At 34.5% G+C, this 18306-nt stretch overlaps 2 protein-coding genes across 2 annotated transcripts; both read right to left on the reverse strand.

Annotated features, from left to right (window-relative positions):
- Nucleotides 1-921: 921 nt before the first annotated feature.
- Nucleotides 922-3729, reverse strand: LOC129870375 (disease resistance protein RPP13-like). Its single transcript, XM_055945137.1, has one exon. The coding sequence runs from the start codon at nucleotides 3638-3640 to the stop codon at nucleotides 1103-1105; it is 2538 nt and encodes an 845-aa protein (XP_055801112.1). The 5' UTR covers nucleotides 3641-3729; the 3' UTR covers nucleotides 922-1102.
- A 3305-nt stretch (nucleotides 3730-7034) lies between these two features.
- On the reverse strand, nucleotides 7035-16167 carry LOC129870309 (GTP-binding protein BRASSINAZOLE INSENSITIVE PALE GREEN 2, chloroplastic). The gene is made up of 4 exons (XM_055945043.1): nucleotides 16022-16167; nucleotides 14572-15917; nucleotides 12957-13124; nucleotides 7035-7618 (listed from the first exon to the last, which is right to left on the reverse strand). Exons 1-4 carry the CDS (start codon nucleotides 16143-16145, stop codon nucleotides 7298-7300), a joined length of 1959 nt encoding a protein of 652 aa, XP_055801018.1. The 5' UTR covers nucleotides 16146-16167; the 3' UTR covers nucleotides 7035-7297.
- Between the last annotated feature and the right edge of the window lie 2139 nt (nucleotides 16168-18306).

Raw genomic sequence — 18306 nt, forward strand, 5'->3', positions numbered from 1 at the left:
ATTTAAGTAGCATATAAACGAAAAAACATGCAGATAAAACTTATAATTCCTAAAGGAAATTGAAAATTCTGGTTGAAGCAACTATTTTCTATTTTTCATGTTCCTTTAGTAGCTTCAAAAACTTGTCTTTTTCTTCGCACCTTTCAAATTTGTTTTTAACTAACAAAGGAATAAACTTACTTGGTAAATTGAACTTTCGTCTTGTGTTTCTTCTGATGTTGATGGTTATGAGTATGACTTTTTTTTATATCCGTTTATATAAGCTCACTAATAATCAGAATTTGTTTGGCAATTTAATAATAGATAATTAATAAGCAATAAGATTTGATAACAATTATCTTTTTAACATTGGTACAGATGTATGGAGAAATGATGATGACATGGAAAACCAAAAGTTTACCCAACACATGAAACTCCTTAGCTTAAATTAAAGTAGGAGATGAAAATGTTTATGTTGAAATAATTGACTCATTTACTGCAAAACAAATTGGATTGAAATATGAAAAGGCTACAATTTTACACAACTTTAGTTGCTTACAATAACTACGGAAGATAAAACAATCTTCCTATCTAATTCAATGTTAAACTAACATATAAAAGATTATTGTTTTATTTTTTATGATGATTATTAAAATTTTCTATTTAATTAATTAATTAAATGTTTTATAAATATTTTGATTTGGTGTAGGGGTAAAATGGTAATTCAACTTTGCACTTAGGATCTTCCCATTTTTAGTAACATATGATATGATTAGTAATATATGTTGTTATCAAGCTCTAGGGGAAACAATAACGTAGATAAGTTAATTCAAACTCTAAATTTTTGAACCAACTATTGAAAGCAAAGGCATTTTCAGATAAAACTATCAACTAAGAACATTTTTATTGATTTCACATAATTTAAGAATCATTTTCTATTAATTAAATCATCAAAAAATCATTTTTGCATTGAATCCGAAAAGTACTCTTCGAACCAATTCCACACACTAAAACAAAGCCAAAAACAAAAAGAAATGAAACATTGAAAAAAAAACTGAATGTTGAAATAAGTTGATTGATGCTTGGACAAGACAACTTCATGAACCTGATTTATAATATCTGCTCAACATCTCCCCACGTCTTTCATTCTCTCTGGAATCTCCTTCAGCTTTCTACAATCCTGGATACCAACACCTTTAATATGAGGCATGGCACTTGTGGCTAAATGCCATCTTTCAAGGTTCTCAAGATGATCAAGACTAAGGGACTCCAGTTGACTGAAGCTGTTATCACTGCACGTAATTTCTTTTCCTTCATAAGCTCTATCCAAAATGAGATTCCTTAGGTTTGGCAGCATTCCCAAAATAGGCATCGGATCTTCCATGAGCTTTGAGTCCCAAAGAAGCATCATTGTGATGGAATTTGGAAACAGAGGCAGTTTCTCTATTCTACCTTTTAACCACAATTTCTGGAGCTTTTGACAAGAAATAAGAAATTCAAGGGCTGGGAATATTTCATTATCTTTACACAATAATTTAAGAGTGGTAAGGTTTATCAAGCTACTAATGTTGTTTAGGGTGTAAGATTTGGTAATTTTAGACATGCGTAATTCTCGAAGATTGACTAAACCAACAGGGTCAACATCTTTCCACTGATCACAACAAACCACTTTTAGAACTTGGAGACTTGTGAGTTTGCTTATACGTAACAGAGGTTCTGAATACCAAACACCTAAATGTCTTAGATTTATTAGGTCAGCTGTCTCGGGGGGTAGTTTGAATGGAAGTACATTTCCAGTGACAATAAGTGTCTGTAAATTCTTGAGGTTGCCAATGGAAGAGGGAAGATCACCACGGATACCTCTCAAACTTAAGAACTTGAGGTGGTACAAACTCCCTATGGCATCAGGCATAATATCACCTTCAATATCCAAGTACAACACATATATATATTGGAACACACTACTGAAGTTTACAAGACTCATGTTAGGAAAACCTGGATCGAAGAACATAATTGACCTCAACTTCAAGTTAGAAAGATCTAGTGAGAGGTACCTTTTTCCTTGACTATGAATGGCATGTCTGATACATAAAGAGGAGATGGAGTGGTTTCTTGGATCATAAATGTCAAAGAAGTTTACCTCCAATGCCTTTTGTATGGCAAGATCACGAAGTAAATCATGAACCCTACATTTAACAACTTTTTCCCAAAATGTATCTGCAACTTGAACCAAGCTTCGTCTTATCAACTCATTCAAGAAGCCTTCAGCGACATCCTCCATTCTTTCTTCTCCATTTAGTATGAAACCCTCGGCCATCCACAGCCGTATTATGTCTTCAGCACGGACCTCTTGATCTTCTGGAAAAATACCAAAGTAGAGAAAACACTGCTTGAGTGCAGTTGACAAATCGCTGTAGCTTAATGATAGTATGTTGGAGATTTCAATATATTTATCTTCAATAATGTTCTTCCAAAGGTGATCTTTCACCTTTTGCCATTCGTCTAGCCCCCTTTTATGAGAAAGTAATCCGCTCAATACAGCAATTGCAAGAGGTAAGCCTCCACACTTTTCCACCATATCTTTAGCTAACCTTTCCATTTCTGGAATCATTGCTCGAACATCAAGTAGTTTCCTATAAAAGAGATCCCAACTTTCTTCTTGGCTTAGGAAACGAAGTTTATGGACAAAACCTCTGTCGTCTGCTCTTTCAGCGACATCCTCTTTGCGAGTGGTAATAATAACTCTGCTGCCATTCTTGCTATCTGGGAATGCTCTTTTCAGACTCTCCCATGCTTCTCTCTGCCATACATCATCAACCACCACAAGGTATTTGCCTTCTTTTAAAAGATCACGAAGGTAAATTTCTAGATCTCCTTGTGTCATCCTTTCCAACAAATCTAGAGTTTCCTTGGTGCGACCTTCGATGGATTTTATGATATTCCTAAGAAGATCCATTGTGTTGTAGTCTTGAGAAACACATATCCAAGAGCGTGTAGGGAAGCAAGAGACTATATTAGGACTTGTGTAGAGGTTTCTAGCAAGAGTGGTCTTGCCTAATCCGCCCATTCCATAAATGGAGATGACGCTTCTACGAGGCTCTGCTTTGAGAATTTCAGCTAGCAATGTTTGTACAACATCCTGAAATCCAACAAAAATGTTATCCTGGTCATCCACATAGGAGGTAGTTCTCCTCAGTGTTGCAGACTGATTGTTTGTCCGATTACTTGGTCCTTCTCCTGTATTATTATCGATATTTGTTATACCATAAGTCTCTCGTTTGCGAGAAATATCTATGATTCGTTGCTTGAGTGATTGGATCTCCTTGGCGACATTGTAGAATTTCTTCTCCTTCCTGCAGATGCAAGTGCAAGCCTTGAGACGACTAGCAAATCTAGCATCGTCACCTTTACTAACCTCGAAGCTATAAGTCTCGAGTATAGCGAGAGCGTCATTAGCAATAGAGTTGATCTCAAAGACCCATTGTTGAACTCTTTGATCTCTACTTTGCTTTTGTTCTGCATCTCTGAGGAATGACTGTATGAAGAGTAGCTCATTTCTCAGCCACTTAACTTCATTTCTCAGACTTGTTCGCAGGGAAACTTCCTGTATGAGGAAATCACCCAATTTTTGAACTGCAAATGACACAAAGGCATCAGCCATCTTCAGGAATACTACTTTTGATTGAAAAAAGAGAAGGAGTTGTATATTGGAATACAAGTTGGAAAATGGGAGATAGAGATAAACACTCAGAAGCAGCAGTATTGAAAAAGAATTACGATTAGACAAAGCAAGAGGAAATGAAAGGTCCCGTTATCAAAAACGACGAAGATGTATTAAAGCCTTTTTGAAAAGTTTGTGGGTCCAGTCCCATTTCAAAGTCAAATATGGCTGCCTGAGAAATTGCTTTAGTTAAAAATTGATGCTTAGCAATTTGCAAATTGCAAGGCTGTTTCTTCGCGTTTTTTTGTGAAAAAGGATAGGCGAGAGTTGCTATATAAAAGAAGTTTTTCAGCTCTTAATTTTACAATATTCCATTCACAAATAGGGAGAAAAAAAATTTGAATGATGAGATATATTATAGACTATAAGAAAATAGTTTGTAAAGAAAAATAGAGTGTGAGCGATATTTTTAATAAAATGAAAATTAAAAAAGTATTATTTTTTTTAGTGTATAGTAGTCATTTTGAGTATTGTAATTGTAATTATATGGTGTAAAGTTTCTTCCTATATATGATTTTTTTCTTATTTAAAAGGGTTTTAACGTAAATTTTTTGTGTCATTATTTCCTATTTTATTTTATCATTTTGATTATATATATTCTTGTGTTAGTCCGAATTTTCCCAGCAAAATTTCCTACTAAACGAAAGGTACATTTTTTTTGGAATATCTCCCTCGTCCTTGATTATCGAGACGATTATCGATATCTAATGTGGTGATTAAATATGATGATTCGTGATTATTGTGGTAATAATTGTTAGTGATATTAAATATCTAGTAATTTTATTTTATTGTTTATCTTAATTTTTTTATAATATTTTTACCCCGTACACTACCTTTCGTATAGTTTATTCTTTAAATTACTGATTTATGACAGCATATAGTGACAGAAAATGAAGCAATATATTTAAATATTATATTAATCAAAAAAATAGAATCTAATATTGGAATTACGATGGATATCATTAATATTTTTAGAAAAAACGTAAAGTATGTATGGCAATTAAATATTGGAAGCAGTAGATTATGAGTTTGATAAGAGATGAATATTGTTATTATGGAATTGAGTATTTAAATCTTAAAATATCTGACAGATGAACATGGGAAAAAAGTCCAAAGTAACAATTATTTTGTACAAAGATGATAAAGTTGAAGTTAACAATAAAGAAAAGGACTATTTTAGAATACTAGGAATATTTTATTCGAAATTAAAACATAAGAAATATAGAAATTCCCATAGCATAAGTTCAAGATAAAAGTTGTGCTCCAGGTCGTAATGGTGGATCTATGTGTATGGGTTGGGGTGGCATGGCAACCTAACATCTCGATTGAATCTCTGTGTATACAAGCTCAGTAATACAAGTTAGATTGCATAGCATCAATTTAAAGACACAATTTATGTTCGAGGGACAAAAATTAGATATCATTTCAATATTAGGGTATTTACAAGAATTATTATTTTTACTACCATTTTTTAGACAAAAATTAGAAATTAAAGTATCTTCAACAATCATTACATAACTTGCGGAAAAACAAATTAAAATATCTTCAACAATCATTACAAAAGTCTAAAAGTAATAATTATATGTGTTTTACAATAGAGTTGAAGCAAATGGTAAAGAGTAAGGAAATTGGTTGTTGGTTGAGAATATGATGAAGTAAACAAAAAATTATATGCTTAAGAGCCTGTTTGGATTGGCTTTAAGTTGGTCAAAACCAACTTAAAGCCCCTTTTTAGCTTTTGGACGTGTTTGTCTAATGCTGACTTTAAGCCATAAAGTTTTTAAAGTCAGTCAAAAATGAAAAGTTAGAATTTCTAACTTTTTTTCCAAAGTGCTTAAAGTCATTTTCTTTGACCATGGAAATTACTTTTATATCCTTTATATTTTAATTAAATTCTCAAATTACCTTTTTTTATTCTTTTAACCCTAAAATTCACATCATAAGCACTTTTATTCAAACACTCAACTGCTTATTTATAAAAATAACTTTCAGCATTTCAAAATTCTAAAAGCACTTTATACATAAAAGTTATTTTTTTTAAGCTCATCCAAACGGGCTCTAAAGTCATCCGCGATAAAGTTGCACTAAAGAAAATTAGGGGAATTGAAGAAGTTGAGGTTGAATATGAAGAAATAATTGCTACATGTGAACAAGCTAAAGCAGTGAATAATGATGGTGATTGTCGATATATAATGCGATGATTATATATTTTGGGTCGTAATTGTTGTGGTAATAGTGGTTAGTGATATTAATTGTAAAGGGTGCTTAGTAATAGTGACGAGCAATAATAATAATAATAATTGTGGGCGATGGCACATAGTTGATAATAATGATGGACGATGACGATAATGTGATGGACGAAGACGATAATGGTGAATAAATGAAATTGATGAACTACCATGCATATTTATAATATGTAGAAATCCCCAAATAGAAATCCTAATGGAATAAATTGGTAAATTATTTTTAGATTGTGTTTTAAGTAACTTTTTATAATGATATTATGGGTAAAAATTGAAACAGAAGTTTTTGCATGGATTATTTTAATTTCGGGATGATACTTAATTTTGCCCTCTAAAGCGCTTGTATTTAATTATTGTCCCTTCTCATTTAATAAAGAATAATGTGTCAAAGTATCCTTAATTAGACCTAATTTCAAATACTTTTGGATGAAGAGTTATTGATGTGATTTTTTATGCTTGTTTAAGTTGCAAGAATTTTCCAGTTTATGTGAAGATTCAGCACTCTTCACTATATCTAATTTAGTTAAACAAAGTGGAACCAGAAAAAATATTAATTAAAAACTCAATAACATAAAAAGACTATAATCTCAAACTCATAAGCTTCAAATTCTGACTTCGACTCTGTCGAGTATATATAGTGCTCGCAAAATGTATAACTTTTTTAAGTATTCGTCCAACCTGTCAATTTCAAAAACTGGGGGTTAAAAACACAACTAAAAGTACAATGATTTTTTGAGTTTCCTATCCAATCTATCAATCTATCAGGTGTTTGTTTTTCCTACCTGAACTATCACCAAATGTTTATCGAAATACACCTTGGTTTTCTTACCTGAACTATCACCAAATGTTTATCAAAACACACCTCAATTACGATTAACTTTTCCTACCTGAAATATCACCATCGCTCAGGTAGGAAAAGTGAACAACTAATAGTTAAGGTATATTTCGACAAGCATTTAATGAGTTTATGTAAGAAATTCACGTCTGATAGTTCAGGCATGAAAACTCAAAAATCCGAGATACTTTAGATATATTTTTGACCCTTGGCTCAATTAAAAATGAGTTTATAACCGGCGACACCAAAGACAGGGTGAAGAGAAAACTAAATATGTTAACAGCATTGCTTCAACAGTGCTACAAGAGAAAAATGAAAACAAGAAGAAATTGTCTATAATAGCACATCGCCTCCTTCATATGGGATTTCTTTTCCATTTTTGTCTAACCTGTTTTCAATCCGCTCATATTCGATCCAACCTGCCTATTTTAAGTCGTCGTACACTAGAAATGTTCACAAGCAAAATTGACTCAGCTACCTCTTTCAGTCGGATACTTATGAAAGTTGCATTGTCTCCTCTTATGGATTATTTTCCATTGCTTCTTGACCTTCAAGCTTCGATGAGTTAGCGATGGCCTCTGATATTGCCTTTGGTAGCCAAAATCCAGGTCTTTCGATAGAGGCTGCACGATCAAGTACCAACGGTTCCGTCAATGTGATCTGAATGCCATCATATGTCCACAACGCTAAATCTGCTTCGCCTTTCAAACCCAGGGAGAACCATCCTAAGCCAGCAATTGCAACATCCATGCTCTTGACATCCCAGCTCGTTCCACGTGCTTTTACTTCCCTCTTTTGCCATTGTCCCATTTCAGAAACTCGCTCCATTGAAATGGGAGGCTGAAAAAAAAATACAGAACAATTAGAGTAGTTCTGTGCTCTTTACAACTGTTTTCCTTTATGCTTGAGTAAATTGAAACATCTTAGAGGCAGTGATGGTATGCAAATATTATATAGCGTCTAAAAATTTGAATGGTGAAAGATAGGAGCAGAACTAACACAACTCGTTAAATATACTTAACAATGCAAGTTGATAAGCTTCCTGGAGCAAATTTCCCTTTGGATATTAACTTGGAAAACATACACAGAGAGAACAAAACCCTGCAATCATGTTGTGATCCATTTGGGCCACAAAGCCCAAGAAAAAAAGACTCCATTACATGCTCTAGACTTTAGATCAACATTCAATTTAGTATTTTTTGCTTAACTGAAGCGCGATCAGTCGTTCAACATCTCATGTTCAAAAGATGCATGTGGCGGAGATGAAGATGCTGAGATGGATGTGTAGACACACTAGGAATGATAAGATCTGAAATGAGGTTATTCAGCAAAAGGTGGAGTGGCATCTGTGGCAGACAAGATGAGAGAAGTGAGACTGAGATGGTTTGGACATATGCAGAGGAGGGGTGTCGACGCCCCAGTTAGGAGGTGTGAGCAGTTGGAGTTTGGGGGTTTGCGGAAGGGCAGGGGTAGACCGAAAAAGTATTGGAGAGAGGTGATTAGACAAGATGGCGCTACTCCATATCACCAAGGACATGACCGTAGATAGAAAAGAGTGGAGGCCACGGACTAGGGTAGAAGACTAGCAGGAATAGAATGGTATGTGGTCGTGTGCCAGTTTAGGGTGATCGTACGTCTAGGCATGCCTTTATAGTTGTGTTGTTATTGCCTTTGACTATTACATTATCACATTACTTTGCTATTGTTATTGTTCTTGTTATTGTTCTTGTCATGTAATACTTGCATAACTTTTCGTTTTTTGTGTCATTATGCTATATATATTGTTTTTCTATTTTACATGGGACTGTGACTTTTAAGTCGAGGGTCTTTCGAAAACAGCATCTCTATCTCCATGAGGTAGTGGTAAGGTTTACGTACATCCTAACCTTCCTAGACCCCACTTGTGAGATTTCACTGGGTATGTTGTTGTTCTTATTGTTGTTGATCAGTCGTTCAACATAGCTTACTGTTATATGTCCCCTGAAAGAACAAGATACTAAAACAAAAACAAGTTGAACGACCGACCGTGCTTCTTCAACTAGCTTAGAGTCAAGAGCTCCCCCTCTTCCTCCTAAGCGAGTGAGAATCAACTGCTCTGCTCTAGAGAGAGGTATAGGTCGCGGGATTACTCCTTCCTTCAGGTCCCAGGCTGGTTCTACCTTCAGCTGGAGAGGAAAATTCAAATCAATAGGCAGTTTCCCCAAAGAGCTTGAGTCCCAAATAAGTTGGAGTTAGCTATATGAATGTCACGACCCAACGCACCGGCCGTGCGGGCACCTACTCTAACACCTAAGTAGGAAAATCGTTAATCCCCAAAAGTTTAACAAAATACCAACAATAGCCCTAAAAGTCAGGAATATACCATAATTGAATTATCAAAACTTTAAGGTTTATTACAAAAAATATTATAACACCCCAAGGATACTAGTCTAAACATGTACAAGAACTTCTAATGATACAGAGTATAAATAGAGTAATGACACAGCTCCAACCATAAGGAAGGAAGAGTAGAAGTTGTTGGAGAATCAACTTCGTCTTCACCTAAGAAACATCATTGACCCTGTAACCAGACTATATCAAGTGGCATAGCAAGAGTAGTATCAGTACAAACAACGCGTACTGATAGGCATCATCGGTCAACCCGATACCCACCGCATAATATAAAGAAATCAACAAGAAGAAAGCATGTTCTTCAGGAAATACACTCGCCAAACCTTTATGCACAAACTTTTATCATTCTCATAACCTCATTAAGTTGTTCAAGCTTAACTCTCATCCCTTCTAATTGGTCCGCTGCCAACTCTAAATAATATTAAAGTCTAACCCTTTTATCACATAGAGGAGTTTCCGAACTACGGGTCACTATTAACTTTGTCTAACCAGTCTACTATCTTTAGCTTTCACACCAATATCTTGCCCTAGAATAATTAACATCTCACTTGAAAAAGAAAAATATTTAGGTGGACTAAGGCTCCTCTCATAATCGTACTGATCCGCCATGGGGGTACCTATTCCGCTCTGGCGGCCTCACCACAATCCCGCCAAAGCGGCCTGCCCGGAGACAGAATCTCTGAATTCTCTCCAACTCCCCCATTTTACACATGTGCCCACAGGACATCAGCAATACCTAACTTTAAGTCACTAATCTCACTTAACAACACAACGACTGCTTTACACTTGTTTATCCACGACCTCATACCTATGATGCGGATGCATCTAACTCTCGTAACATAATCCGAAAAGGCATATACAAGAACACATTATCAATTTACTATTTCAGGAGCAATATACAGTTTCACAGAGTAAATCACAAATACAACAGTCAATATGGTAACACTTGGACCTTTGGTCCTTTCATATCAATTATTACACAGGATGGGCATGCTCAATTATATTCGAATCAATTTCTCTATCATCACCCATATAGTCAAGATCAATTCATAGATGATAGTCACACAATGGTTCTCTCATGGAACCCATACCCAAACTATATATATGTCGGAACGTGATACCCGATCCAATATATGTGTTGGAACGTGACACCCGATCCAATATCACAATCACAGTCCACAACGAATAGTTCACATACTTACACAATTAAGTAACAAGTTCATTGCATGCAATTGTTCACAAATAGTCATTTCATTGATTTCATTCTATCTTTCCCTTCATTAACAATATTTCATAAAGCCTTCTTTATTCAAGGCATCACTTTTAGTAAAGCAAGTTCAAGATTATAGATTTCACGGTCTTGGAATTGTAGACCAATCACAACAACATATCAATCACTTAACCACAACAATTAAATGCATGGTAAACATCACAACATTACTCAATCACTATTAAGAGTCTCTATGATATAGACTAAATCATAACCTACAGTCACAGGCAACCAAATAGGTTCATGGCAAGAAATCTACCAACACTAAGTCATTCATCAATAGCACATAATCCCAAGTCTCAGGATTACGTTATGACCCAGTATTGTCTACACTTAATCTCACAAGAGTCACTCGCCTTCTAAACATTTCACTAAGGTTAACATTTAAGATTGGACCTCTATCACTAGTAACATAATAATCATGACCCATAGTATACATTCCCACTCTAACAACAATTGACAACCATTTAACCATCCAGACCCGTGCTAGAAGGCCTAAGCATGAAATCTCCCGTCAATCTACATTACATTAAGCGATGGAATGAATTTATAACTACCAAATTGAGAAAACCTAGCCTACCTGGCGCCAAACAATTGTAGAAGGATTATAGCACGATCTCTGACTTTAAGAGGGAGAAACTATGGAGACGAGCTTGAAATCTGTGGGTTGTAGCCTTCTTTGCACTAGGAATCTCTTCTTCCCTTCTCTCCAAGCCTAGAACAGCTTCTTGAAGGTTTCTAGGGTAACCCTCGTCTATTTTGGCACTTTAGAGAAGAATGAGATAATAAAAATACGTCATTTATAACGTCTGGCGGCCAAATCCCGCTCTGGCAACTCAGCACCGACAGTGCTCAGTAAAATGGGTATAACTTTTTACCCCAAATTTCAAATGAGACAAACTCGGTGGCGTTGAAAAAAAGACTCATAGACCTTTAATTTAATAGGTCATGGGCCACCTAATTCATTATAGACTGAGAGTTATGGTCGTTTGAAGTTGACTCTAATTTAAACTCAAGTCCGAAACTAAATCAAAAAAATACTTTTAACTTAACTTTGTGCTAGGGGCATTGTATGACCTTAATTCACAACTAATGCACTCGCGGCATTGTATGACCTTAATTCACAACTAATGCACTCGTATACCAAAACATTGATCCTAGTCTTATGAAGAATGGGATTTGTATATCTTTAACGCAGATATTTTTAGTAACACGGGCTAGGTCGTTACAATGAATCCCCACTAACCATGTTCTTTATTTAAGCTCAGGATATAAAGCATGCTAAGGTGAGCTGAAGGTGGAAAGATTAGTCCCAACTTGGCGAATCACATCCCTACAAATGGGTAGAACTGTATCAAAGATCCTACCAATGTGGAAATAAACAAATTGCAGAGACAGAAGGATCAAAATAGGGAGATAGGAGGATGTTTGGAGACTCACACCCTTGTGTTTATTGTTGATTTAGAGAGAGAGGAAAATAAGTGTGTAACTGACAATGCTGAACAAGCTTGGGGGTGTTTTAATGCCTTTTTTTTTTTGAAACGCCTTTTTCCTTTAAAATATATGAAATTCATTCTCAAAGAAAATCAAAGAATCAAAGTCAAAAATCAACCCAAAAATTGCATGGTTTGATCCACGTACTTTAAATGCCATCGTTCATTTGAAGAATTAGCAAGCTGAGAAAATGTCCAATTCTTTTCGAGTTTCAGATGTTCCCAAGTAAACAATTAGTAGCACAAAGAGGATTGCTAGTAAAAGCAATTGTTTGAGTCCAATTTTATCAAACTACATTACCTTCTTCTTCTACCATAGATTAAGTGATTCATCTTACTTTAACTTTAGGTAAGCCGGTGGGCTTCGGAACCTATCATTCAACTATAACTGAAGAACTTCTACTGTCCCAAGAAGAGAATTGAAGACTCTCTACTCAAATTTAGCTCGGTATGACAGATTTTAGCTTACTTTCTTCATTTCAGCTATGTCAACTTTTAACCAGGACTTATTGAGTTATTTCTAACATCCCCTCAAACGAATGATGCATTAACCCTCATATGGCAAAGCTTTTTTTTTTCTTTTGCCTTTATAGATACCCATACAAAACAATGGTGATTCAGCAAACAGATAGAAGCAAGCTTGGTGAGAGCTGCTTATTATCAATAATTTGGCATATATGTCTGCAAAGAAATGGATGAATATCATATAAAAGATGTCCATTAATAACATCTTAGGAAAATAGCCTTTCTTTGGTTCTTGGCCGATCAAGGGTAGAGGATTTATTCACACATACGGCGCTATGACATCCGCAATCAGGCTAACTTGCAACATGTTCTTAGTTGTTAACTTATTTTTGCAACTACGGCTTCTCTTTAGCAAAGAATACCCTCTCCTTTCATTGTACTTCTCTCAAATCTATACATTAATCTTCAACCAAAAACATATTGATACAGTTCGAGTGGAATTGGCAATAAAGTAGGAAATATTATTGAATCAGAAATACTGCAAGAATTGAAGTATTACCTGCAATCTTACTCCAGCATGATTGTTCTTGAGCTCATCGGCATTTTCTGTCTTCCCTAGATGAAGAGACACACTTGGTGATGCCCAGACAGTGACGTAGATTGTTTCCACTGAGGCATGAACTAGATCCAATCTAACTAAGCCCCCAATATGTACAGTCTGCCCGTGCTGCAAAAACAAATCACGAAAAATACATTTTAAAGTAGAAAAGTCTTTTTGATCTCAAGCAAAACAGTTTGTTGCAGTCATATATATCTTTGACTGCAATATAAAACTAAAAGAGCAGCTAAAGACTGAGGGATGAATAAAAGGAGCTATCTGAATCTTAAACAATTTGATTAGGGGCCAGTTTGCAAGGAGTTAAGGTCATTTCGTCAAATTGCTCTCCATTTCTAAATTCATAGACCCTACAGTAGCTTCATCAATATTACCTATCAAACAAAGGGCCTGAACCTATTTCTGGAGCAAGAATCTATCTTCAGGTGTCGCACCAGAACTTCATGTAGAAAGAGTATGTATGTACTAACAACTATTTCCAAAATGGGCATATCAGGAAAGAAAGAAAAAGGGTACAAATTTCAAGTTAGAGGCACCGCATCACAGGATTCTACGAAGTAAACCTTCAGTTAAGAGGAAACTTCAATCTACTCTCTCCTTTATCATCTCCGGGCAATTCCGGTGGTGGAACCAGATTCCTAAGGAAAACTTCTATGTTGTTTTACACGTTTCTTTCAAGACCCAAGAGGCACTAACCTTGGAGTTAAGAAGCACAGAATACATTAACCTTGTCGGACAGTATCAAACACAACAATGCTATTGGTAAAACGCAGCCCAGTTCACTAAGCTCCCGCCTCGCACGGGGTCCGGGGAAGGGCTAGATCACAAGTATCTATTATACGGAGTCTTATCTTGCATTTCTGCAAGAGGTTGTTTCCACGGCTCGAACATGTAACCTTCTAGTCACAGGGAAGCAACTTTACCAGTTACATCAAAGCTCCCCTTCTATTGGTAACACTAACAAAATACTGAACTGACACTTTTTACAATGGACTCATTCTTCTAGATAAAAAAACTCGGCAGACAAGTAAGAAACTCAGGAAGAGGAGGAAAAGATGTTCTCCGGTGGAAAAGGAAAAAACGAATACAGCAGCCCTTTGCAGGTCAAAGAAAAATTTCCAAAATGCATTCCTTTCTTTGACAGACCAGTCAAAATCTTTGACTATAACAATTACATAAATTGTGTGAGAATATGCATTATTCACCAATTACAACGTACAAGCAAGTCCAGAAAACATATGAATAATAAATTTTATTTGCTAAACTTGTATAATCAGAATGTGCAGTAGTGCTGATAAATGTTAGTCAAATGGTAAATTTGCATATTTATGCACCAGAGCTAAGTTTCCCATTTCATAGATTCCAATTTCAAATCAAAGAATGGTTCTCACGGGATTAACTGCAATATGCTTGTACAGATATTTGTATGTATTCATAAAGTTCAAATTATTAATGTATGGTCACTAATCGTAAAGTTCAAATAAGTGGTTCATCAAGAAATAGATCATATTATGGGCTGTAAAACGAACGATAAAGTAAATAAGAGAGACTAGCTTGCCTTAATCCTATAAGTTCGAGGTTGTAGCTCCTTTCGCATCTCAACCATTTTCTGTTCCTCCCTATTTAATCGCATGGACATAAGATATGGATGTAGGAGGCCCGGAGTGTCATACATCTTTGCCTTGGCTGACAATATTCCTCCAATTCTCAGGATTCCCAGAGTAGTTCCGGGTACAGGAGCTTCTGTAAGCTTTGTAGCTTTTACTCCTCCTTTTTTAGCAAATGCATTTATTAATGTCGACTTCCCTGCATTTTGGGCCCCAATAACCCACACATTTCCTCGAGGACCAGCCAATTCTTTAATAAATCCCAGCAAATTTCTAATACCTAAATCTTTACGGGAACTTACCATGTAAACTCCACTCAGTTTCGGCGCTCCGTTAGCTTTAGCACGGTGTCGAACCCATTTGTCCAAACGCGCAGGGGAAATTTGAGAAGGGAGAAGGTCAACCTTGGTAGCAACAAGAACAAGCTTTGGCAACTTCTTACTTTGTTTCAATCCATCCTTGCTTTGTTCGAGTGCCTTGAACAAAGATTTAGCAGCTCTCTTCGGAAAAGATCCATCAAAATCAACACAATCAACCACCATAACTACAACCGTGGCATCAGCTTTCCCAGTGGGTTTCATCAACCTACTCGTAATCAACTGGTCAAAATCAAAATCAGGTATTAAGTTTTCTGCCATCTCATTCTTCACTTGTCCATAGTTCCTCAACGAATGGCATCGTGCACAAACTGTGACCTCCTCTTTCTCTCCCTTAGCCGCTTCCCTCGCCATCCTTTTCCTCTCCGATTTCGAGACCCTTTTCTTCTTTCCTTTTTCAAGAACCTCCTCTGTAATGTTACCATAACCTAAACCTGCTGGCAAAAAACCATCTAACTCTCTCAAGTCATCCTCGTCTTCTTCCAACTCCGATTCCCATTCCTCGGAATCCCAATCATCAAATCCATCTCCACTCCCAGACCCCATTTCACTTTCTTCCAATTCCCCCTCAATGTAATCCCCAAATTCCTCCTCTTCTTCATTAAACCCACCTTCACCAACAACATCCTTGTCATCCACAAAATCCCCTACACTTTCTTCCACCTTTTTTTTCTTGTAATAACCAGGATGATTTGGGTCTTCATCCTGCATAAAGATTCCACAACCAGGACATATACATCCATAATTCTCATCATTATCCCTTCCTTCACTCAACAAAAGCTTAAAGTTACTACCTTTTCTTGAAATACTACTACTACTATCACTTCTTTTTGTTCTTGATTGAACACCCTTTATTACAGATAAAACCAAGTAAGGAATTTTTTGCTGACATCTTTTCTTGTGGGGTTTTTTAGTAAAACCTGTTTAATCAATTCAATAGAGAAAAAATGTCCATTATGTTTGTTACCCTTGTTACTTAATTCAATCTTGATTATTAAAAGATATGAAAGGGGAGCTGGAATACCTGAAAATTGAAGATGGGGTACCAAGAAATTCTTTGTTTGAAAGATGGAATTCAAAGATAAATGAGAAGAGGAAGCTGCTGCTGCTGCTGCTGTTGAAGTTGAAATTGAAAGAACAAGCGCCATGGCTGGAATTATGCCTTAGCCATTTTATGGTATGTATCAAAGTAAGCAAACTAAAGTACAAGTATTCTAGCAGGTCGTACAACATTAATGATGTAGATTTTTTGGGCTTAATATGGATTCAAACCCAATACTATCTTAGCCTAGTAAGTAACATATTGAAATTTTTACATAAATGAACTTTTTTAGATTAATAATTAAAAATATTACTATAAAAATATTTTTAATAAATAATTATTAATTTTAATGATATTTTTATTTATTATTATATATAGCAATATTATGATATATATATATATATATATATATATATATATTATGTATTAAAAGTGAATTATACATGCAATATAAATGTATTATATAAGTGTTTTAATAATTATCTTTTTTAGGTAGTTTTTAATTACGATTTATAACATACTTATTTTAATTAATTACAAAAATCACCCCATTAACCTCCTCTCTCTCCCTCTCTCTCTTTCTCTCTCCCTCTCCCTCCCCTTTGTGCGGCTTCTTCTTTCTTTTTTTTTCTATTTATTTTTCTCTTTCTCTTTTTCTTTCTCTCTTTTTTTTTAAATAATAATTAATTGTCCTAATTTAAAACTAATTTAAATAGTACCGAAGTGTTTGAAATTCGCATATAATACTTATAATATATTTGTATTAAAAATATTTTAATTATATATTCACCGCATTTATTGAAAAGATAGTAGCGAACCAGAAGAAATTCCCGTAGTTGCATAAGGGGGACGTTGGAAACATTTCAAAGATGCATTAATATGTATCATAAATTGATTTCAAATATATTTTAACTATTGTTTATTTTTTTCTCTTATTAATATTGCTAAAATATATTATTGTATTATAAATATTTTAGTTATATATTTACCATGTGCCTATAATATATTGAATTCAAAATCTATTATAATATTTTTTCTTTTTTCTTTTATTAACGAAATATATTATTGTATTAAAATAATTTTGTTATATATTCACCACGTGCATTGAAACATGTTTATAATATATTGAATTCAAAATCTATTATAATTATTTTTTATTCTTTTTCTCTTATTAAAGGAATATATTATTGTATTAAAAATATTTTAATTATATATTCACCACGTGCATTGAAACATCTCTATAATAAGTATACAACAACAACAACAACAACAACCCAGTGAAATCCCACACCATGGGGTCTGGGGAGGGTAGAATGTACGCAGACCTTACTCCTACCAAGGTAGGACGGCTGTTTCCTGGAGACCCTCGGCTCAGTAAAAGCATAAATGCATAAAAAATGTTAGATAAGAATAGAAAATTAAAAGCTTTATGAGAAAAACAACAAACAAATAACGAATAGATAACAAATAAATAAAGACTAATAACAAATAACGATTAAATAAATAATGAAAGCGTCACAGGTAAAGTTGAGTAATCAAAGCATAGAAAGTAATAAATAATAGCAGAAATAACAGAAATCAGAAGTCAAAGCGCAAGAGATCGTAATGCACTACTACACCTATGAATAGAGAAGAATAATTGTATAATTGTATAATTGTATAATACAGCTTGGGGGTGGGCGGCTAAACCCCTGGCCGCGCACGAAAGGTGGGAGCCTCGTGTAGGGTCTGTTCCCGTAAAAAAAAATAAGTATAATATATTGAATTCAAAATTTATTACAATTAGAATTCAATATTATACATTGTTATGAATTCAATCGTTGTTATTTCAACAAATATAATACATTTTTAACAGCGTAAATTAATTTGAATAGTATTAGAATGTTTGAAATTTACACATAATACTTATAATACATTTGTGTTAAAAATGTTTTAGTTATATATTCACCACGTGCATTGAAATATGTCTATAATATGTATAATATATTCAATTCAAAATGTATTATACTTATCGTTTATATTTATTTATTTTTATTGAGTTATAACTGCATTATATATGAATTTTAAAAAAATATTTAATTTAAAAAATAGTAAAAGCATCATTTCTATAATATTCAAATCAAAATTAAATTTTAAATTAAATAATTAATTATTATTTCTAAAAAGGGGAGAAAGAGAAAGAAAAAAACATAAACCAAAAAAAGGAGGAAAAGGGACATAAATAGAAGAAAAGAAGTAGAGAGAGAAAAGAAATGGAAAAATGGAAG

Source organism: Solanum dulcamara, chromosome 10 (assembly GCF_947179165.1).
Source record: "Solanum dulcamara chromosome 10, daSolDulc1.2, whole genome shotgun sequence".
Lineage (NCBI taxonomy): Eukaryota > Viridiplantae > Streptophyta > Magnoliopsida > Solanales > Solanaceae > Solanum > Solanum dulcamara.